Here is a 24,916-nt window from a genome sequence, read left to right on the forward strand (position 1 = left end):
TGCTCTATTTGCAACTAGCTCTGTGACCTCGTTTAGTTCCACATGCTTCCATTTATTTATAATGCATTTCATTCTAATGTTTATGAAGATAAAGTTGGAAGGCACCGTACTGTTAAAGAACTAATCGGGGTAAATATCCATCATAGGAAGAGGCATTCGGGAATGGAATAGTTTCCAATTTCTTGGAAATAATTTACAAGAAGACTATGTAAACAACTGATAGGGAATCTGCTACCTGGGCGACAGTCCTATACGGTATGCTATATTAATCGTATCATCTTTCTATAGCCTAAGTAGCACACATATAAAGTATTTTCCTAGTAGCCATAATATTGTGATTAAACATTTCAATGAAATATGTTATTAACAAAAGAACGTATGAAAAGAGGCATACAGATTAATACAACGCTAATACTGAGAAAAAAAAGGGTTCGTCATAAAGAAGACTCGAACCTGAAAACCTCGTATTACGAGCTGTGCGCGTTAGCCATTACGCAACGAGGTACCTTAAGGTAACATGGCTACATAGCAACAACTTATACCTGGAGTTTGAAAACTTAAAAAGTATAATATTAAATCTAATTTGAAATTATTTCCAAATAGGTTTCGATTTTATATCCTTTTAGAGTTTATTTGCGAAAGCTTGACGTGTAAAATGTGTTCCCTACGCTATCAATGCCAGAGGCTGGTGTGACCGTTGCAACTCTAAGGAAGCATTAATGTTCAAAATCCTGCAATACAATATCGATCACTGTTACAGTATAATGCTTTTTTCAGTATACTAAGCTAATTTCAGTTTATGTCACCAGAAATACAGCTAATAATGTTCAGCTCTCAAAACTTGCCCGGCAGGTAAAGTCTTATCGGGTCCTCGAAGTGGCCAATAAATTACGCGCCGGGTAACGACGATTTATGCTGCCGATAGCGCTACCTGGGAGCGGTCGAACGGAAACATCCTTTTACGCGGAGGGCAAATTACGCGCTACTTTACCAGTAGGTGGTAGAACCGGCCCTAAGTGGTATGTTCTGAGCTGTCAGCGGAGAGATGGCGCGGAATGACATTAGTAGACGAATAAGTTTGAGTGGCGTTTATAAAAGTAGGAAAGATCACAATATGAAGATAAAGTTGGAATTCAAGAGGACAAACTGGGGCAAATATTCATTTATAGGAAGGGGAGTTCGAGATTGGAATAACTTACCAGGGGAGACGTTTAATAAATTTCCAATTTCTTTGAAATCATTTAGGAAAAGGCTACGAAAACAACAGATAGGGAATCTGCCACATGGCCGACTGCCCTAAATGCAGATCAGTATTGATTGATTGATTGATTGATTGATAAACCATTTTTTCACACACTCAAACTTACTCTACTAGAATATCATAAAATACAGAATCTTTGGTGACATGCCTTAATAATTTGGGCTTAGTTAGGAGAGATACATTAAAATTGTGGTAGAATGAGTTGTTCTAAAATACTTAAAAAAAGTAACATGTCTTAAAATCTTAGAATGACATGAAATTCAATCTTAAGAACTAAATGTGAAAATTTCTTTGCAATGATATCTGGTAAATCCGGGAATCTAATTGTGATGGGTGACTGGAATGCAATGGTAGGCCAAGGAAGAGAAGGTAGTACAGTAGGAGAATTGGGACAAAGGAACGAAAGAGGAAGTCGGCTGGTTGAATTCTGCACTGATCATAATTTAGTCCTTGCCAATACTTGGTTCAAACACCACAAATGACGGCTTTATACATGGACGAGACCTGGAGACACTGGAAGGTATCAAATAGACTTCATTATGATTAGACCGAGATTCAGAAACCAGGTGTTGGATTGCAAAACTTTCCCAGGAGCAGACGTGGACTCTGACTTGTTGGTCATGAAATGCCATCTGAAGTTGAAGAAATTGAAGAAAGGAAAAAATGCAAAAAGATGGGATCTAGACAAGTTGAAAGAAAAGAGTGTGAGGGATTGTTTCAAGGAACATGTTGCACAAGGACTAAATGAAACGGCTGAAGGAAACACTATAGAGGAAGAGTGGAGAGTCATGAAAAATGAAGTCAGCAGGGCTGCTGAAGAAATGTTAGGAAGGAAGAAAAGATCAACTAAGAATCAGTGGATAACTCAGGAGATACTAGACCTGATTGATGAACAACGAAAATACAAGAATGCTAGAAATTAAGAGGGCAGAAAAGAATACAGGCGATTAAAGAATGAAGTGGATAGAAAGTGTAAGGTAGCTAGGGAAGACTGGCTGAAAGAGAAGTGCAAGGATGTTGAAGGTTGTATGGTCCTAGGAAAGGTAGATGCTGCATACAGGAAAATCAAGGAAACCTTTGGAGAAAGGAAATCTAGGTGTATGAATATTAAGAGCTCAGATGTTAGCCACTTCTAGGGAAAGAAGACAAAGCAGAAAGATGGCACAAACATATCCAACAGTTGTATCAAGGTGAAGATGTAGATAATTTGGTTCTGGAACACGAAGAGGCTGTTGATGCTGATGAAATGGGAGACCCAATTTTGAGGTCAGAGTTTGACAGAGCTGTGAAAGACCTAAATAGGAACAAGGCACCAGGAATTGATGACATTCCCTCTGAATTACTGACTACCTTATGAGAAACCAGCATGGCAAGGTTATTCCATTTAGTGTGTAAGATGTATGAGACAGGAGAAGTCCCATCAGATTTTCGGCAGAATGTTGTTATACCTATTCCCAAGAAAGCCGGTGCTGACAGGTGTGAAAACTATCACACCATTAGTTTAGTATCTCATGCCTGCAAAATTTTAACACGTATTGTTTACATAAGAATGAAAAAACAAGTTGAAGCTGAGTTGGGAGATGATCAATTTGGCTTCAGAAGAAATATAGGAACACGTGAAGCAATTCTGACTTTACATCTGATCTTAGAGGATCGAATCAAGAAGGACAAGCCCACGTAAATGGCATTCGTAGATCTAGAAAAGGCATTCGTTAATGTTGATTGGACCAAGCTATTTAAGATTCTGAAGGTGATTGGGATCAGATACTGAGAACGAAGAATTATCTACAATCTGTATAAAAATCAGTCTGCAGTGATAAGAATCGAGGGCTTTGAAAAAGAAGCAGCAATCCATAAAGGAGTGAGGCAAGGCTGCAGTTTGTCCCCTCTCCTTTTCAATGTTTACATACAAAAGGCAGTAGAGGAAATCAAAGAGGAATTTGGAAAGGGAATCACAATCCAAGGAGAGGAAATCAAAACCTTGAAATTTGCCAATGATATTGTTATTTTATCTGAAACTGCAGAAGATCTCGAGAAGCTGCTGAATGGTATGGACGAAGTCTTGGTTAAGGAGTACAAGATGAAAATAAATAAGTCCAAAACAAAAGTAATGGAGTGCAGTCAAACGAAGGCAGGTGATGCAGGAAATATTAAATTAGGAAATGAAGTCGTAAAGGAAGTAGGTGAATATTGTTACTTGGGTAGTAAAATAACTAACAATGGCAGAAGTAAGGAGGACATAAAATGCAGATTAGCACAACCAAGGAAGAGCTTTCTTAAGAAAGGAAATTTGCTCACTTTAAACATTGACATAGGAATTAGAAAGATGTTTTTGAAGACTTTCGTGTGGAGCGTGGCATTATATGGAAGTGAAACCTGGACGATAACTAGCTCAGAAAGAAAGAGAATAGAAGCTTTTGAAATGTGGTGTTACAGAAGAATGCTGAAGGTGAGATGGATAGATCGAATCACAAATGAAGAGATACTGAATCGAATTGGTGAGAGGAGATCGATTTGGCTAAATTTGACGAGAAGAAGAGATAGAATGATAGGACACATCTTAAGACACCCAGGACTTGTTCAGTTGGTTTTTGAAGGAAGTGTAGGTGGTAAGAACGGTAGGGGTAGACCAAGGTATGAATATGACAAGCAGATTAGAGCAGATGTAGGGTGCAGTAGTTACGTAGAAATGAAAAGGTTAGCACAGGATAGGGTGGCATGGTGGGCTGCATCAAACCAGTCTATGGACTGACGACTCAAACAACAACACCCCTTAAGGATAAGAGTCTACAAAGATTCAAAAATCTCGATTTGATAATTGAACTTGTGACAGGATAATATTGGTCTTCATGAAATTTAAAATGCTTGTTGTCATTTGACCTCGGCGAGTGCTGTTGAATAAATACGCTCTTGTTGACGTCAGTGGCCATTCGTTGAAATAATAGATTTAATGAGTTATGATTGAAAGGGATGTAAATCAACGATCGTGGTTAAAAGTTGTTACGTAGTTTATCTTGTTGTATGTCTGTAAAAAGAAAAGGAATCTTGTAAGTAATCGGAAGTTGTGTTGCTAGTTAATTGCGTGCTTCTTGAACTTTACTTACCCCTCCAACCACCGTTTGTCAGTTTGGTGTTAACTAAGATTAGGGAATGTCTAGTAGGGGCGCAGGGAGTGGTTGTTCCATGATTATTACTTGTTTTGGGGATGAAAACTTTGGCAAAACTGCTTTTTTTTCTAGATTAAGTATTTGTAAAAGTTTAGGTAATTGTTCATGTAAAGGATTTCTTATTTCAATTATGTCATTGCTTGCTGTTCCGTGTCTACTCCTTCTGTTGTATGAGTGAGGTGGTAGGAGTTGAGGGGAGGAGGTAGGGGTAGGAGGAGAACTGTTAGTAGGTGTTGTTTTGGAAGGGGAATGTCTAGTAGGGGCGCAGGGAGTGGTTGTTCCATGATTATTACTTGTTTTGGGGATGAAAACTTTGGCAAAACTGCTTTTTTTCTAGATTAAGTATTTGTAAAAGTTTAGGTAATTGTTCATGTAAAGGATTTCTTATTTCAATTATGTCACTGCTTGCTGTTCCGTGTCTACTCCTTCTGTTGTATGAGTGAGGTGGTAGGAGTTGAGGGGAGGAGGTAGGGGTAGGAGGAGAACTGTTAGTAGGTGTTGTTTTGGAAGGGGAATGTCTAGTAGGGGCGCAGGGAGTGGTTGTGTTCTTTAACGTTCCATGATTATTACTTGTTTTGGGGATGAAAACTTTGGCAAAACTGCTTTTTTTCTAGATTAAGTATTTGTAAAAGTTTAGGTAATTGTTCATGTAAAGGATTTCTTATTTCAATTATGTCATTTAAATTTCTTTGCTTATTGAAATGGTGGTCTAAATGGATATAGATATTTTCTAATTCTGTCATTAATTTTCCCTTTTCTATCTTTTTGATAATTTGTAGGTCTTTTTCTATAGTTGTAAGATGGTGTCCTGATTCTCTCATGTGAGGACTCATCGCAGAATGTTTGTTGTGTTTTGTAGCGTTGGCGAGTTCTAAGAACAACTCATTCTACCACAATTTTAATGTATCTCCCCTACTAAGCCCAAGTTATTAAGGCATGTCACCAAAGATTATTTATTTTATGATATTCTAGTAGAGTAAATTTAAGTTTGTGAAAAAATAAGTCATTATTTACAAACATAACCATTCTTCGAGATTATAATTTGGCTGATGATGCTCTGTAAGGGAGCGAAACATGTCCCACAAATAACTTTTTTATTAATGAAGATATTTTAAATGTGACAACATTATAATGTATTGAACAGGTGGAATATAATAAAACTTTATTATTGCAAATAACAGATTTTAAGATGGATTAAAACAAGAGATTAGTCACTTGCAATTTGCTTTATGTCGCACAAACACAGATAAGTCTTATGGTGACGATGGGACAGGAAAAGGCTGGAAGTGGGAAGGAAGCATCTGTGTGGCCTCAGCATATGCCTGATATGAAAATGGGAAACCATGGAAAACCATCTTCAGGGCTGCCGAGAGTGGAGTTCGAACCCACTACCTCCTGAATGAAAGCTGACAGCTGCACGCCCCTAATCCCACTCCCAACTCTCATTACCATCAACACACCCAGATGTTCAGGTCACCCTTGGGCATCGACTAGATAGACCTGCATCAGGCCTCTCCAGGGGCCACAAAACATCAATCAATCTGACTTTCAAGTATTCTTTCAAATGATTAGGGAACAATTCAAGATGAACAGAAAAAGTTGTTGTTAGTGATTGTTGTTTTGAAGGGCCTAACATCTAGGTAATTAGCTTCTGATTGTACAAGATGAAAATTATGATAATTTAAAATTGACCGATCAAAGAGGATGAATACAATCATGAATTTAAAATATCAGTTGATGTGATTCAAAATACCTTACTTTTGTAAAATTTAAAAGTAATATAATTCAAGAAGGAACTAATTTAAAAATAACCTCACAAATATTATAAAATTGCATATAAAACCAAACTAGTATATAAAAACACAGTTAAAAAACTAAAAGCATAAGCTAAATTAAAAGAGTTAGAACTACTAAAATTAAAATTCATTTATAGTAAGAGAAAAGTTAAAAATTAACTATAATAGAATTTTCAGTTAAGAGCGATGAAGTAGATAACTCACAGATGACAAGGTCTACTGACTGCTCGTCATCTCACAGTATGCAGGATACGGTGTTCAGAAGTTTAAGACTATGGCAGAAATCGGCCAGGTTCCTGCACACTGTACGGAAATGTACTATGTTCAGAGGGGCACCGCAAGTACACACTGGGGCATTATCTCTCTTCAGGTAAATAGGAGTGTGTCGCTACACCATGCCCGATTCAAAGATAGCTCAATAGCATTGTTTCTCCATGAGAAACCCGAAGGAAGACATTTCCATACCTTTGTATTGCCTTTAATCATTCTCAGCTTTTTGGAAGGAGGAATGGCCACCACTCCTCTTCCCAGCGAGACATTAGCAAATGTCTCAGCTGAGAATGTACATCACTAACTGGAACCTTGTAAGGTAATAGGGAGAGTGTGAGTGCCTTACCAGCTAACTCATTCCCCATTATATCCATATGGCTTGGAAGCCATACAAATTAATTCTGGTGCTTACTTTCCACAATGTGGCACCAGAGAGCATATGCTGCAATACAGAAACAATATGGAACAAGACAGAAAGTGTTGAATATCATACCGCATAAGAACGGTGAAATGCTACGCTGGAAGGGGTTCATTAATCTCATATTCGCTGTTCCGTATTGACACCCATATCATATAACCATACCTGCCAACTTTTTGTTGAACTCAGCTGAAGATGACCACTAAGTGGTCAAAACATGTACTGTGATTGTTAATGTTTCTATAACTTCGCCAAAGACATGTAATAAAGTATTCATTAGGTGATAATTTAATAATTTGATGATATTGTAGAGATGAGTGGAACAGGTATTGTTAGCAAATTTTCAATGGGATCTCCTTGATATTATGATCCCAATTGTCACTTAGGACAACAGCAAATCAAACAGCTTTTTATAGCATTCAAAGGCAGTTTAAATAGAGCTTACAAGGAAGAGTTTTAATACATCATACAATTACTAAACACTTGAGGACTGGAACACAAATCGACTTTTTAATTGTATTTAAGCTCTAGTCATTTAGTGACCTTATAGAAGTGCCTCAACGCAGACTTTTAAAAGACGTTTCCAAATATGTTTAATTGGAAGAATATGTTTTAACAATACTACAGAGACTGATTTTAATTTTAAATATCCTCCATTATAGCTTCTTACCCAACCCTCCCCCTACCACTCTCCCTTTATCTTTCAACACCAAATAGTCATAGTTTTTAAGATTCCCATGGGAGAAAAGAATAAGGTTTTATAACATGCTTACTATTCATGTATTATAATCTAAGTTTATTGGACACAGCTGAAGATGATCACTAAGTGGTCGAAACATGTACTGTGATTGTTAATGTTTCTATGACTTTGCCAAAGGCATGTAATAAAGTATTGATTAGGTGGTAATTTAATAACTTGATGGTATTGTAGAGATGCGAGGAACAGGTATTGTTGGCAAATTTTCAATGGGATCTCTTTGATATTATGATGCCAATTGTCAGTTAATGGTTATTAAACCCGCGGAAATAAAGAACAATTGTGCAGCCACAAAAAATACAGTATAACTAAAGGCAATGTTCCGTGTTGGCGTGAAGACAATGATACTGTACAAGAAAGGCATTCATATGATTCTACAAAGCACTTTTAAAGCCCGATTTAATGGGGAGTTTTACCGGGCGAGTTGGCCGTGCAGTTAGAGCCGCGCAGTTGTGAGCTTGCATCTGGGAGATAGTGGGTTCGAATCCCACAGTCGGCAGCCCTGAAGATGGTTTTCCGTGGTTTCCCTTTCACACCAGGAAATGCTGGGGCTGTACCTTAATTAAGGTGACAGTCGTTTCCTTCCAACTCCTAGACGTTTCCTCTCCCATCGTCGCCATAAGACCTATCTGTGTTGGTGCGACGTAAAGACATCAGCCAAGAAAAAAAAAAGTTTAAAGAAAAACTTTGGGTCGTCTTGGATTTGGAGAAATATGGTATTATTATTACTGCCATCATTATTATAAATGTAGGTGGTGGTTTTCACCAACTGAATGCCTATTAAAATTATTTAATTTTAGTTCTCACATGTGAACTTAAATTCCTGTCCTATTTTGTTCCATGCCTCGTGCCACATTTATCGGTTTCTATAGTTAATTAAACCAATATCATAGAGATTTTCATGCATCCAAACCAATACATTTAACATTTCTTCCACATTGCTAAAAGAAACTGCTTCCATCCACACCACATCATGTCACCAGGTACGTGCTAGAGCGTGAGGAACACTATCACATAATTCTACGCCACAATGATGTCAGCCGACGTGAACTGCCATGACATAAGCTGCAGTATGATCACACTACATTTTGTATGGTGTGAAAAAGGCATAGCACATCTTGCCGGACCTGTTAGACTGTGACACGATATGCGTGAGCTCACAGAAAGTGATAATAGCGGTTTCCTCCTTTATTCTCATCTTCCCTTTCACAAAGAGAGTGACTATACAATGAGCCAATTCTAGTCCTAATTCACACACTCACCAAATCTGCCCTGTCAATTTCATAGATTCAAGACTAGCTGAAACCACTGTTGACAGCAAGTACCTGTCAAACAAGGTGCTAGCCTTGCTTTCACATATATTCAAGGATCTTCTGTCAGTATCTGGGGTGCAAGGTAGCCTTCGCTACAGAACACAAAGACGGCCATAACTCCGAATATGACCAAGAAAGCTATTCCTGTTTTATAGTAATTGTTGTCATCACGACTATCAGAACCATATCAATTAAGAGGAGAAGGAACACAACAAAAGCAGAATTGAAAAGTATTTGCTGATTATACTGTACATTGTACTCAATTTCTAAGATCGCAGACAAATGTAGCTAATGACTTTAAAGACTCCAATGAAACACCTCAATTATTTACCATGTCTTCTAAACCCTCCATTGTTCCATTAACAACAGACTGCACACTGAAGTGAGATATTATTTTAACATCCAAAGTTCATATAAAACATCTGATGAAAGAAACCTATTATTATACAAAGAGACAAAATTTTACCTTTGCAAGAACTCAAAGTATTTTTCCACCCTCGTGCATTTATTAACGGCCTTTTCTGCTTCCTTAGTCTGCTTAAGAAGACACTGAGTCTGTTCTCTTAAAACAGCCGTATTTGAAGATGCTTCTCTCAGTTTCCTTTCCAGTTTCTCAATTCCCTCCCTAGAGAAATAAACAAAATTGCTATAATAATAATTGTGCAAATAAAACATTTGTGGTAAGTACAAAGGTCAATTATTCTGAATATATTTCAAAATTATTTGAGTAATAAGACATTTCACGGCTGGGCCAGCCGATCGCCAGCTCTCTGAAATCAAAGACTCAGGTTCAATAGTTTTCATCTTTCAAATCTACTGTTGCGGATAGTTCACGTTCCTCCTTTTCGATTGATGATGATGATGATGATGGTGATAGTTAGGACGATGACAATCACGGTTTTACAACCCATCAACTACTTTCACAGTTTCTGGAAATGCCAAGGTGACAGAAGTTTTGTATTTTGTAGCACTCTTTGTTGTGAGGAAAGATAATTTTCATGTATTTTGTATTTAATTTTGTTAGTTATAAAAGTACATGTGTGAATGCTTGTCTCCCTTGAATTTGGACACAGCACTATCCTATAATCATAATCCTACGGCATCAGCTACCAGCCATTGCCCATTTGGTGGTCATGATTGTTAAGACGTTAAGTCTGTATGGTCTGACACAATGGTTAGCCAATTTGAGTCCCATTGGTAGAAAAAAATTTCACCCTCAGAATGTTGGCAGGCAGGATAACAGAGGTGGTATAAAACTTCTAATCATTAGTCTGCGTGCCAAAAGCCTGGATCTAATTCTAACCCTCTCCACAATGTTCATGTGAAGCAAGGGCATATGTCACTATTGATGGTGATTCATCCATTGGATATCACAGCTAGGGTATTTCACCTAAAAGTTAAGGTGTTTTTGGCATTGCTAACAAAGGGGAATTCGTTTGGGGAAGTGTGTTGTTTTATATATTCCATTGAATGGTAAAAACGTGGTCTTCCTCACATACACATTTTGTTGTGGCCACAACAACGCATTTCTCCAGATAAATTAGATAGCGTTATTTGTGCGGAGATACCACACTCTGCAAAAGATCTTCTCCTTCATGAAACTATCAAGACAAATACGATCCATGGACCTTGCGGTAATTTAAATAACAGATCACCTTATATGAAAGCAGGTAGCGACAGGAAGAAGTTTCCTCAACCTCTTATCCAAGAAGCTCAAACAGCAGAAGACGGATACCCACAATATCGGCGAAGAGCTCCAGGAGATGGTGGTTTCACTATTGAAATCAATAGTGTGACCCTTGATAACCGGTGGGTAGTGCCATATAACCCTGTTCTTCCACATACTTTCGGTGCTCATATTAATGTGGAATAATGTAACTCTGTGAAATCCATCAAATACATATGTGAATATGTTAATAAAGGGAGCAATCAGGCAACATTTAGACTTGAAAATGAAAAGGATGAAGTCAAATTCTACAAGAATGGTCAATACATAAGCAGCTCCAAGGCTGTATGGAGAATTCTGGCCTTTCCCATCCATGAGAGGTTCCCGACAATCTTCCATCTCGCTGATCATTTAGAAAATGGACTACATTAGCATTTTTTGACTTATACAAAACAGATGATTTTGCAAAAACACTTCTTCATGTTGATGTTCCCTTTTATTATATATGGAAAAATAATAGATTTGAGAGAAGAAAACGTGGAAATGACGTCAATGGTTGGCTGGGAATAAAGAAAGCCCGGGCTTTGGGCAGGGTGTATACCATCCACCCTGATAACACAGTGTAATTATCTTCACCTTTTACTTCATGAAGTCCGAGGCCCCAAATTTCTTTGATTTGATGACTGTTAATGGCACGATTCAACCCACGTACCAGTCAGCATGTAAGGCTCGAGGCTTGCTAGCAGACGAAAGGTACTAGGATGCAACTATAGAAGAAGCTGCGCTTTGTCATTTTCCGTTTAGATTACATGAACTTTTTGTAGTAATGTTGATATTTTGTCAATTGTCAGATGCTTTAAATCTTTGGGAGAAATACAAGCATAGGCTTTCTGAAGATATACAGCATTGAATGGAGTCAGAATTAAAACATGGAGATGTTCACCTAATTTTAAATGAACCATACAATAAATGCTTGGTTTGTCTTGTAGATACAGTGCTACCTTTGGGAGGCCAGTGCCTACAACAGTATGGTTTACCTCAGCCAGCAAGATGTGAAGCAATCTTACAAAACACAGACTACCTCCGGGAGATCAGCTACGATCGAAATATTTTAGGACAGGTTGTAAGTGCTAACGAAAATTAGTTAAACGATGAACAGTCATAAGTTTATGACCAAATTTTAGAAAGCATCGAAAAAGACACAGGTCAGACATTTTTCTTAAGACACTCCTGGGGATACTGGTAAGACATTTGTCATAAATCTTTTATTGGCAAAAATACGAAAAGATCGTGGGATAGCTGTTGCTTCTTCAGGCATTGCTGCTACGCTGCTGGAAGGAGGTAAAACAGCTCACTCTACTTTCAAACTGCCCTTGAACATAATGCCAGTAGAGACACCTATGTGTACTATTTCCAAACTGGGTAACATGGCGCAAGTTCTGCATGTGTAAGCTAATAATTTGAGATGAACGCACAATGGCACACAAGGACGGATTCAAGGCTCTCAATAGAACATTACAAGATACAAGAGAACACAATAGGTTGATAGGAAGGGTTACCGTGCTGTTAGCTGGAGATTTTCACCAAACATTATTTGTCATACCTAGGGATACACGGGCAGACGAAGTCAAATCGTGCCTAAAGGCTTCATATTTGTGGCAATATATCTGGAAACTTACACTTCATATATATGTGAGAGTCCATTTAAGAGGTGATACATCTGCTGGGCTTTTCGCTGAGATGTTACTGAAAATAGGTGATGGAAATTACCCTTCAGTGGAAGATAAATTCACCATTCCCTCAGATTTGGGTACAGTTGTTACCTCCCTACCAGTGCTAATTTCTAGAATATATCCTGATATAAGTAACATCAAGGAGAAGCACGTAGAATGGTTGTATAAGCGTGCCATCTTAACTCTGAAGAACGATAAAGCAGCCACATTAAATGATATCCTATTAAAGGCCTTCGAAGTTCAAGACATTCAATACAGGTCTTTTGATTCAGTGATCGAAACGGACGATGCCATCCATTACCCCGTGGAATTTCTTAATACTCTGAATCCTCTGTAATGTTACTAAGAAATTTTAATTTGCATAAATTGTGCAATGGAACTAGGCTACAAGTAAAAGCTTTGCAGAAGCCACAATAATTACTGGGTCTGCTTGGAGGAGACAATTTTCACTCCAAGAATACTGTTAATCCCAACGGAATATCTGTTCGAGTTTAAAAGAATACAGTTCCCTCTAAAGGTGTGCTTTGTCATGACTATTAATAAATTACAAGGGTAGTCATTGAAAATGGCTGGCATCGACTTTTTTTTTTTTTTTTTTTTTTGCTATTTGTTTTACGTTGCACCGACACAGACAGGTCTTATGGCGACGATGGGATAGCAAAGAGCTAGGAGTGGTAAGGAAGCGTCCGTGGCCTTAATTAAGGTACAGCCTGGTGTGAAAATGGGAAACTACGGAAAACCATCTTCAGGGCTGCCAACAGTGGGGCTCGAACAGGCATCGACTTGAGAGAGGACTGTTTCTCACATGGACAGTTATATGTCGCATGTTCCAGAGTTAGCTCTGCCAGTAGCCTGGTCATCTTAGCCCCAAAAGGTAACACAACAAACGTGGCTTACAAGGAAGTACTGAGGTAGATGAAACTCAATTTTTCGGTGAGTTTTTATACTTCAGGAATTTTTACATAATGTCTTAGTGCAGTACCGAGGAACGATTACTTTGATCAAATTACTAAATCCACTGATTGTCCATCAACACTCATGCAAAACTACTGGACATAAAGATAATGTAATTTCGGATATCCGCTTCTATAAAAGTGCAGGCGCTCACCAAGGAAAGGTTTAAAAAATTCCACCTCTAAGGGGGTGAAACGGGGATAAAACCCTCAAAACCAGAATACTCATTACTCCGAAACTGTTCACCGGACAAAGTTCAATGATTGCTCTTTCATGTACTAGATGTTAAATAGGGCAAAAGCCCTTAAGTGTTAAATGGGGGTATTTATTTTATTTATTCATGTCAGAAATACAATAATTAAAAAAAAGCATGAAATTGACACAAGAACACAAATATGTGTTCATTAAGTGACTTCAAACAGTTCCTGCCCAAAACTTAACCACTTCGAGAGCACTTGAATTAGCTTGAGACAAATCACTCATTATACAACTGGATGGGCACAACGGACAACATAAGAGACGTGTCGTTTGAAATTCGCCATAATTTGGTCTGAAACCATTTGACATACGACATTGTCATTTCACATGATGGTTCTTCCTATATGTCTTAGATTTAAAATAACACAACCCTAGAGGGTTGAGAGCAAGGGCTGGGGGGGGGGGGGGGGGGGAGGGAAGAGGTGGGTGAGGTCTGATGAAAAACCGCCAAGGTTGAAATGTCATATGATGGTTACCCCTCAATGTCTTAGATTCTAAATGAGACTTATTAAAACAATACACCACTAAGGGGATCTGAATGGGGGTAAGGGCTGATGATAAAAGTATTCCTCTGAAACCGCTTGCCGTATGAGGCTGCAATTTCACATGATGGTTGCTCCTTAGAGTTCAAATAAGAAGTGGTCTTAAAACAATACAGCCCTAATCGGTTTTCACTGGTGGAGGTGGGGAGAGGACTGATGACAAAAATATTAATTTCTCTGAAACCGCTCAACTTACGAATTAAACAATTTAAATTATATCGAAAGTATTAAGTAACACCACATTTGAAAAAATAACCCCTCAGGGAGGTAAATGGGGGTTTGTATCCTTAAACAATATATTCATTCCTCCAAAAACATTTAACATACGAAGATAAAATTGGATATGGCGGTACATATTTTAAATCCCAGTTTTAAAACATTCCACCCCTAAGGGGTAAACGAAATTGTTCATTCCTCCAAAACATTTGACCTACGATGTACTGCTGAGAGGTCATGATTGGGACAAGTTGGTGGAGGAGGAATGGTACAAGGACAGGATGAGATGGAGGAGGCTCATATACCACACCCAGACCATTATATTGGTATTATAAATTTACTCATATTTCATGTTCCCTATGAGAATCAACATCTATATCATCTGATGGCCAGGCAGGCATCAATTTTTGGAAGTGAGACATAGTCTCTCATAGTGCATTGGCACTGCTGGTGGCTTCACATAGCCTATGCAGTGGCCTCCACGGTATGCACTAGCCTTGCATCTTGGAAGGTGTGCTAAGTACCAACTGATGAGACCAACTTAGCACACGAGAGTGAAACGCAGGCAACCAAAAGTGAGTGAAATGGAAAATTTATAATATCCAATAATGGACCATTATATTAGTATTATAAATTTACTCATTCAGGACAAATATTTCATGTTCCCTATGGGAATCAATATCTATATCATCTGATGGCCAGGCAGACATCAATTTTTGGAAGTGAGACATAGTCTCTCATAGTGCATTGGCACTGCTGGTGGCTTCAAGTAGCCTATGCAGTGGCCTCCATGGTATGCACTAGCCTTGCGTCTTGGTAGGTGTGCTAAGTACCAACTGATGAGCCCAACTTAGCACATGAGGGTGAAACGCAGGCAACCAAGAGTGAGTTAACTGGAAAATTTATAATGTCCAATAATGTACCATTATATTGGTATTATAGCATAGTACTGTTCGTTAAAAGTGAGAAAATGTGTGGTTTTCCATTTGATTGAGTATTTCATGTGAAATCATTGTTTTTACTCGCACCATTCCTACTGATGGCATTGTAATGACCTATGTTCATTTCAGTTGGGAAAACCACTAAGACAGTCTTTCTGAGTATGTAAAACGACAGGTGGAAAGTGAGTGGCTGCCATTACAATGCAATTCCCCAACCTAATTGCAACTCGGGCCTACCATTTCAATGAAAATTCCCTAACGCAATCTTCATATGAGAAAAGTCGGTTGGTGATTTCTCTGTCACGTTTCCAGGGTAACGTTAGTTCTATGCAATTTATTACAATCTTGCTCACAACGTGTCCTCTACCTAACCTACAATTCTGTATACAGTGTAGAATTCCATACCGAAGCACGGGTACATCAGCTAGTAATAATAATAATAATAATAATAATAATAATAATAATAATAATAATAATAATAATAATAATAATAATAATAATAAGGAATATAACTACCAATTCTGGTACTGAGATGTGGCCTATTTAATAAAGTAAAGTGTTTTTATGAATTATCACACATTTATTTAACACTAATAACAGTGAATAAAATGAACTAAAATATTTAAAAATATTTGAACATTCAACGCTTAAGTAGCCTACAGTTTGAATGAAAGCTTGTTCAGAAAAAAAAAATTAAATTAAATAACAATTTTTGTTCATTCTGCTTCTGGTATAGCCTCATCAAAATACAATTTCCCATTAGTAAAATGTTACAAACATAATATTTTGAATGTCTCTTTCCACTGTATTTTCCAAGTACGAAGTCACGCACTTCAAAAGCCATATCACGGGGTGGAATTTTGCCATCTGCTTCAATCTTGTAGTGTGGATGTAGAGAGTGTGTGGTAGTAGTTTCAGAATAAGATTTTCTTGCCTGAACTATATATTTTTTGAATAGCTCCACATAATGAATATCATGTGTCCTTGGCAGTGCACAGAAATATACTTTGGTCAAAGTCCACAAAAAGAAGACCAACTGATTGTGTGATGTGGGTATTCTTATTTAAAAACTTTGTATGTGTCTTACATTATGATGCACATGAATTTAAAAAAAAAAAATTGTCCAGAATTATCCTTTACGGAGATAAAATCTCTTGCTCGAGAAGATTACCAACTCATATCATCCAGATTGAGAAATTTAAGAACTTCTTGATTTGGAAGTGAAGACTTCCTGCTTTTGGCGGAGGTAGATGAAATTACACCAAATTTTACACTCAGCGCAGAAACAACTTCCCGTTTCTTCCCCAGACTCGCTGGTAAAGCCTGCTCTGAACACTTTACAGCTTTCCCCAATGTTTGTTTGCATTTATAACCATACATTAGCGTACTCTGTTCTGCAATCGATGTTGATGGTTGTGTTGCTGGACTTTTAGCACAGGAAGTAACTGCTGATAAGCCGTGAAGTTTTTTCTGAGCTCTGTGTTTCTTCACCGATTCTCACCTATTGGCAGCGTACGCATAACTGGGCAGGTGTTGTCTCTCTTCTCACCATACCGTTTACACCGTTCCTTGTAAGTGGCATTATTAAAAATCACCTCAGTGTGAACACCGATTGTTATTCTAAAATACGTACTTTACAAGTGAGTGTGACGCAGAAACTGAATCCTGTGGGCAGGGTGTTGTGGCAGCAGGGAACTTTGCGGTAGCCTGCTTGCAAGAACGCCGTAAACATGCAACGTATTTTACTATCAGCTTCGCATGAATCCATTCGAAATTTTAAATGAATGATATAGCAGATTGAAAGGGAGCAGTATTGGCTTTGCATACTAAGTTTTATTAAAATTGAGCCACGCACTTTTCGTCTACAGACTCTTTTATACCTTTTTCATTGCGTATTTACACGGCCTGCAGCAATAAATTCGTGGCTTTATTACACCTTATATAATGTGACCGTTCATGGACGCGCGTGGTTCGAAATAATAAACTTCTTTAATATGCCTCGACTAGAATTCAGTGGTTTGCAAAAAACTCCACTCAAGGGCATGGCCCTTCGACGAGAAAGGGGTCGCATCCTCTCAATAAATAATCGAATAATGATCCAACATATTATCCCAATATACTAGGTTCTTATATAAACTTGGCAAGAAATGATAACCGCAATAAAAATTTGGAAGGACATCAACTTTAATAAACAATACTAATTGGATATAATTAATAAACTGAATAAGCAAACATATTTTTTTTAAAAGAAAACATTCATATGAACACCTTGTCATGCTCTATTAAAATTAAGTCTTTCTTGAAAGTTATCCACAATTAAATTCAAACATTATCATCGCTCATTACTTTCTTTGATACTTCATTTAAGTAGTTATTAAACACATTGGAAAATCAGTAAATTGAATCCTTTATCTCCTCTAAACTTGTTTGTTCATTCACTGTATTTCACTTATTATCCGTACCTTGTCCTCCTTGCTCTACCTGTTTCTGTTTCATCTTATAAACACCTAGCTAGCTAACAATAACTTGAATTCCCTAGCAGTCTTTAAACAAACATAGAATCATTTCAAATAAATAATTATAGTGTTATCGTCCCATAATTGAATGACCACGTGCCATCATCCATCTGGATGCTCCACATAGCTGCATCTGAAAATTAAGCACTAACTACTGACATATTAAATGATCCAATGCCAGAAGATCTGAGCTGCGTCTGCATCTCTCCATCATGCTAAAAATAATGCTACTGCACAAAATTGCTGCCTCAAGCAATGCTACAAATATCAACGCACACTTACAGGCGATATCGACCTCAAAATTCGGTCTACCATTCCAGTATAAATTGTCAAAGATCCTACTTACATGTCCGCTCGACTATTCCGTTACTCATGTTATAACAGAACTTAAACCATAACAATTCATATGGTCAACAGAAATCTCTTCGAAATGCTTCACTCCCAACATTAAATACATTGCTCGTTATCTAGCACTCGAATGCGCGGGGAACATACCGTTTAATAACACCATCCTATCATATTGACCATCTCGAAGAATCAACTTACCAATGTAATGAACAATTCAATAAATCTCATTCACTGATTATTTCACACCAAATTATAACTTCAGATGATCCTACATTCACCTTATACCATCACAATATGCACCGCATAAGAAAAGAAAATAATTTGCTAAATAAACAAGCAAAGGCAATCAAAGAGCCTCAATATTATACGTATGAACAGTACATAGTTCCTACTGAATGAGCATATCACAACAATCCACAGAACTCCTTACACTAAGGATCACCACATTAATTATATCACACATACGGACATCTGAAGAACTTACCTGTAACGCACAAGATATATTACATTCACCTTCTCAATTATTCACTAATACAGGAACAACACAGAAAAGATCGCGTCTAACCCCAATATTTACAGACGGCAAGCATAGTTCTAACGTATGCGCGGTCGGACAACACATCATTAAATTAATACCATTAACACGTTAGGTTATTCAAGTTATTTCCTTTAAAATCACCTGTGTGATATTAACATCTACATCTACCATAAGCAACTACAGATAAGCAAGGAAGGACAAATGTACGTCTACTCAACATTAGAAGATCCAGTCTTCATTCCATCATGAAAGTAGTGGTGGTCCGGTCATCTGTTCATGCATCCCGTACATTCCAGTAGAGTTCGGATCCATCAGGGACCCTGCCAATTTAAGCACACATTTCCTCCTTATTTATTTCTTGATTCATAACCATGGATAGTATCACTGGCTCCAACCCTGAAACTTGAACGAAAATCATTAAAAAGAGTTCACACAGATTTTATAATTCCACTTTCATGGGTTAACACTCGCCTGCATAAGTCAATGCTATTTGACGATTATTAAGCTTATTTAATGCTATTCAGCCCTTCAATTTAGCAAATTCTCTCAGCTTTTATGCGTGTACAAGAGCTATGCACATTATTTGCTTCCTAACTGGTTTCTTCATGCAAGTATTGTCAGAAAAAATAATTCTATCTTCATTATTTTGCAATAATAAATGATTTGCTTTTCACGATCCAGAAAGCTACCATATTACAACTTCATTACACCTGATTTTGACATTTGAGGAACTTGTCACCGCAATCAATCCTTCTTATCTACCGAAATTCACAAAGGAACACATCCTACAATTGTTTATTCTTCTGAACATGTAATACGTCACACCGTATGCCTTCTAGATGATCAACCGTATATGATTCCAAGTTATTCCATGGCCTCCTTTGACGTCTTCCGGACTATATACAATGTCTGACACTTCCTCTTCTCAGCTGTTGATGTAATTATTCTTTATCCATATCTGCCTGTAACTAAACTGATCTTCATTCGAACTACCGTATACCACGGGGTTCTGAGCTTGCTCTTCCAATTTCCAACCACAAGATCTACCATAGATTTGTGAGTTGTATCGGCTTTCATATATTATGAACACATTAATTAGCCGTACATCAACGATTTACATTACTTCCATGCGGTTCACATGAATCTGTTTAACTTATGACTTTACAATGGCGAAAAATGAGGGTATCCTCCTATTCAATACATCATATATTCTGTCATTAGACGGAGCAAACAAATGACGGAATATATGATGTATTGAATAGGAGGATACCCTCATTTTTCGCCATTGTAAAGTGAAAACCGTCAATACGGAATGATTCTAATATCTTGTAATAACTTATGACTTTCAATGACTCCTTGACATACAATTACATGCCATTGAAAGGTCATAATAAACTCTTAACCCTTTCCACTCGAATTATTTGTACGCCCTGATTTCTCCCAACTCGCATTTATTTCTGTCAGCATTCTTCATATTTTAAAACCTGGTGTTAAGTACTGGTTGTAACAATATATACAGGAAGGAACTACAAAATTAATGAATGTATGGTATTTACATGACACAAAATCATGTTTTTCACTTTCTTAACGGTATGTCTTGAGTGTGTGGAAGCGTTCAAAGCAAATGCTTGGATGGAGCCCTGCTTGCTTATCCAACCAGTCTGCACTAAATAATCCTGCATTTCTGCCTTACTGTTCATCCCCATGTTGATAATTGTACCAATAAATGCCTTCGGCTCTTCTAATGTCACAGCTTTCCAAGAAAACCAGATAGATCTCTTCTGAAGTGGAGTATTTTGCTGTAATTTCATTTCAACAAATTTGTTTGTCTCATGGACAATAGAGGTTATGAACAGATCAGTAAAAAATAGCTACCAGTACTCTAGTTCTATTTTAAGTCTATTGCCACAATTTATGAATACACTGACTAATCTGTAAGGAAATTTGGGTAATCCTGCATCACCCATTCTCTGCGATCTCCAAGGTATGTTTGAAGTCAGCACTGTATGACTGGGCCCGGGACGAGTCAAAATACTATCGCCTCCTCCATGATTTCTTGCGACGCTGATATCAATATCGTCATTTGAATCACTAATAGATATATCACTTTCATCGCCAGATTCAAAATTTTCATCACTTTCATGGTCACTATAAAAACAATCAGCCGAAATAGACGCAAGAATCTCAGCTTCGGTCAGACTGTGCGCCGCCATGTTGCTTCACCCGACTGCTTTCCATTGTCAAGGAAACGGAGCAATTTTGCTAAGCAAAGAGAAACTAAAACACACCTATTTGGTTTCTTTCAGTTTCCTGAAGGGACCAGCACTTACAAAACGAAGTACAAAAGCCCTGGCATTCCAGGTAACCTAGCAATGAGCAGCGAAACATTGTGTCGACTCAGGGTCGACACACAAGCTATAACGCTGAGTGACGGATGTCGACCTCAGGTCGACACACGAGCGGAAAGGGTTAATAATGTGAATAAGTACTTTACAGTGAAGAGGAAAAGCATTAGAACTAACATTTACTATAATTATTTTCATAACTTTTCATCATAATAAACTGGAATTCCTAAAACTATTGAGAAATATCAAATGATTTTAGCCTCTACATAAAGATTCAAGTAAGCACACAATTAAAAACTGAAAGACATCAATGAATTAATACATATCAGAAAATTAATAAATTATCATGTTTTATCCATCATAAAAACAAATTGTTGAGTTTTATTTTAAACTTTAATTTTTCCTACTTGGGTGGATTATTGTCTGGAATCAACCTTTATGAGACCTACATCATTTTTGGCTTCTCTTCTTCCACTATAGTATAAGGTGTATCCTTTCTTTAGTTTCCTCTCACCTTTTCATTTCCATTTGGTCTCACTGATTCCCAGCAATGCTATATATTTCTCAACCATAAAATCCACAATTTCTTCCACTTCCCCTGTTAGTGTCACTACACTGATGGTCGCTATCTTGATGTATTTGGTTGCTAGTCGCCCATTTCCCACATTTTTTTCCAGCATCACAAGAACTGCACGTCGCTTGTGGGGAACGCCCTAGCATTTTCCAAGGCTTCAGTACACTTCTCATCATATAGGCTTTTATTACAATGAGTTCTCCACTCGCAAAGGCATTTTAGAGCTACTGCCAGCCGAAACTTGTAGGCCGCCCCTAACACGGAGAACAGGCGCCTTTTGTAGCCACTCCTCTGGAGTACAAATGCTACAGTTGATATGGGGTTTCTGTGGCATTTCTGCCAGTGAGGGTACATTTCCCTTCTATAAGGACTCCTCAGCACTTAGCCGTTGGTCCTTATAGTGGGTCAGGCTACCGCTGCCCAACACTCGGCGTGGAGACACTGGCTGTGGGTTTACTTCATTACCATAGCAGATTTAACTGGTTCATGTTTCGTCCAGCCATGCTTCCTTCCCTCTAGTGTCCACTAAAAACAAGATAAAAGTGGGAATGACTTCCTTTCACATACTGTGAAGGGAAATGAAGCATCGCTATGCCAGCTGGAACCCGAGGTGAAGAGACAATCAACAGAGAGGCATCGTGCAAAATTCAGCCCACACCACAAAAGGAAATTCAGACACTTGATAGGAAAATGATATCTACGCTTTCTGGGATTTAGGACACCTGCTTGTGTACATCATGGTTCAAGGCACCACCACTAATTCAGACAAATACGAGGAACCTGAACACATCACCACAATCACATCATTATGATGTTTTACTGGTGCTTGACAACACTCTACCCCACCGCTCAGAATTTCGAGGACATATCCAAAACCTGGGGTGGAGAACACTGCCAAACCAGTCTGAAAATCTTGACTTAGCACCCTCTTACCATCTCCTTGGTAAACTACAGTATTATTGCTTTCCAGGAGGTCTGAAGGAAACTACTCCCTCATAACTGCTCCTGCTACGGCTCCTGCTGCTGCTGCTGCTGCTGCTGCTGCTGTGCAGTGGCTTAGACATTCCAGACCGACTTTTACCAGACAGCCATGCACTTGCTTATTACGAGGCAGCCTAATGTAGTTAAAGGGTACAGTGATAATGTAGACAAGTAATATTGTGCGTCCGAGCAGTATAAGTCAGCTTTGTAAAATTTAGTTGCTGTATTGGTTTGCAGAGCCCCTTGTAGTAATCCATAGGATGTGTACTTTCCATTCTAACACTCTGAATGGAATGTCAAGAGATCTTAAACAACTAATAACATACAAGCTTCTCAATCTAAAATATAGAGTTTGGTCCCAGTGTGGCAGTGGGTTTATCGACAGGAATGCCACACCTTCCCAAGATGCTGGCTAGTAAATCACTGTAAATCAAATGATGGTTTTCTCATGGCTTAATTTTTATCGTCGCCATAAGACCTATCTGTGTCAGTGGGACATAAAGCAACTAGCAAAAAAAAACTTTTTTTTTTTACAATAGGCTTTACGTTGCACCAACACAGATAAGTCTTATGGCGACGATTGGATAGGAAAAGGCTATGAGTGGGAAGAAAGCGGCTTTGGCCTTAACTGAGGTACAGACCCAGCATTCGCCTCGTGTGAAAATGGGAAACCATGGAAAACCACCATCAGGACTGCCGACAGAGTGGGTCGAACCCACTATCAGCCAAATACTGGATAGTGGCCGCACTTAAGTGACTGCAGCTATCGAGTTTGGTAACTTAATTCTTGATATTCTGTTGACAGAGCTACATCTTAAGACCAATAAAGAAATGCGCAGACTAAAATATTATTTTTTTAAACAGATCATAATGGCCGCTATCACGTCTGCATTTCTGCTCTAAACTATATCAAATCTGTCAGCTTATAGGAGAACGTTTAACCATGGAGAATAATGGCGACAGTAAAAAGCAAAAAAAGCATCAATTTTGTCCAGCTTTTAAAAATTCAAAAATAACATCTCCAAAATAGTCTTATATGAATGAATCATCAATCGACCAGTCAATAAAATAAGTTACCTTGGCTCATAAAGAAACAAAGGAACAAATATATTAAGTCAAATGTTCAAAATACATAAAAACTTGCATCAATATCTTTCAGTTAGTAACTCACAATGATGGAGAATCTGGAGATAGATGATTTGTCCAGTGGTTAGATGTCAGGTTGGTCATTAATTGATCATCACACTCTTTTTCATCAGCCATGGTAACCTGCTGATATAAATATCAAGTTTTAATACATAGAGCTTTTGAAATATCCCTTACACTTAAAGACCTCAACAAGGAATTACAATATTTAAGGAGAATATCCAAGTTCAACGGGTTTAATACAGGTATGGTTAACCAAATAATAAGAAATATTAGAAATAGACAAATGTCAAAATTAATTCTGGTAAAACCAAAAAAAAGTCCAAATTTGCCACATTTACTTACAATACTCCAAACATATATCAAGTTTCGAACCCATTAAAAAAAAAATGACTTGAAAATTTCGTTTAAAACACAAAACACCAACCAAATGTTCCAATATCACACTAGCGTCAACTCCAACAAAGACCATTACTCAGGATCTGGGATTTACAAACTCACCTGTACCAATGTAGTTGGTCCGTTTTAGACAATACATTGGTATTATAAATTTACTCATTCGGGACAAATATTTCAGGTTCCCTATGGGAATCAACATCTATGTCAAACTCACCTGTACTCAATGTTTCATCTCACACATTGGACAAAAAGGATGAAGTTTCTCAACGAGGTATTTAGAACACTATAATACAAACAAACATTATAAATTCTTAGCCATGAGCATACATATGAAAGAAACTGGACATACATATATTACCATAGAACAAGATTTAACCATTCTAAAGAATATTGAAAATGAAGAACTACAACCTGTTTTCCAGTCATTGACCAGGTCAGGGATGAAATGAATGAAGCCCCCATCTTGCGATGAGGATAGGAATTGTGCCGGCTGCCAAGGCCTGTCGCACTCCTCCGGGGCAATGATCAATGAGTGGCAGATGAAATGAAATGATATTGGAGAGTGTTGCGGGAATGAAAGATGAAAGGGAAAACCGGAATACCCGTAGAAAATCCTGTCCCACCTCTGGTTTGTCCAGCAAAAATCTCGCATGGAGCAACCAGGATTTAAACCACGGAACCCAGCAGTGAGACACCGGCGCACTGCCACCTGAGCCACGGAGGGCTTCCTCTAAAGAGTATTAAAAATGGCAAATTAATGAACGAATACAAAAGCAT

At 37.9% G+C, this 24,916-nt stretch overlaps 1 protein-coding gene across 1 annotated transcript in view; it reads right to left on the reverse strand.

Moving 5' to 3' along the window:
* The window catches only part of LOC136884799 (E3 ubiquitin-protein ligase TRAIP), a 164,142-nt gene that overhangs the window by 10,186 nt on the left and 129,040 nt on the right, over positions 1-24,916 (reverse strand). The window contains exons 7-8 of the mRNA XM_068229982.1: positions 23,766-23,866; positions 9,449-9,607 (exon numbers count right to left, since the gene is read on the reverse strand). Coding sequence (XP_068086083.1) covers positions 9,449-9,607; positions 23,766-23,866 — 260 coding nt within the window. The remainder of the gene's footprint in view (positions 1-9,448; positions 9,608-23,765; positions 23,867-24,916) is intronic.

This window comes from Anabrus simplex, chromosome 13 (genome assembly GCF_040414725.1).
Source record: "Anabrus simplex isolate iqAnaSimp1 chromosome 13, ASM4041472v1, whole genome shotgun sequence".
NCBI lineage: Eukaryota > Metazoa > Arthropoda > Insecta > Orthoptera > Tettigoniidae > Anabrus > Anabrus simplex.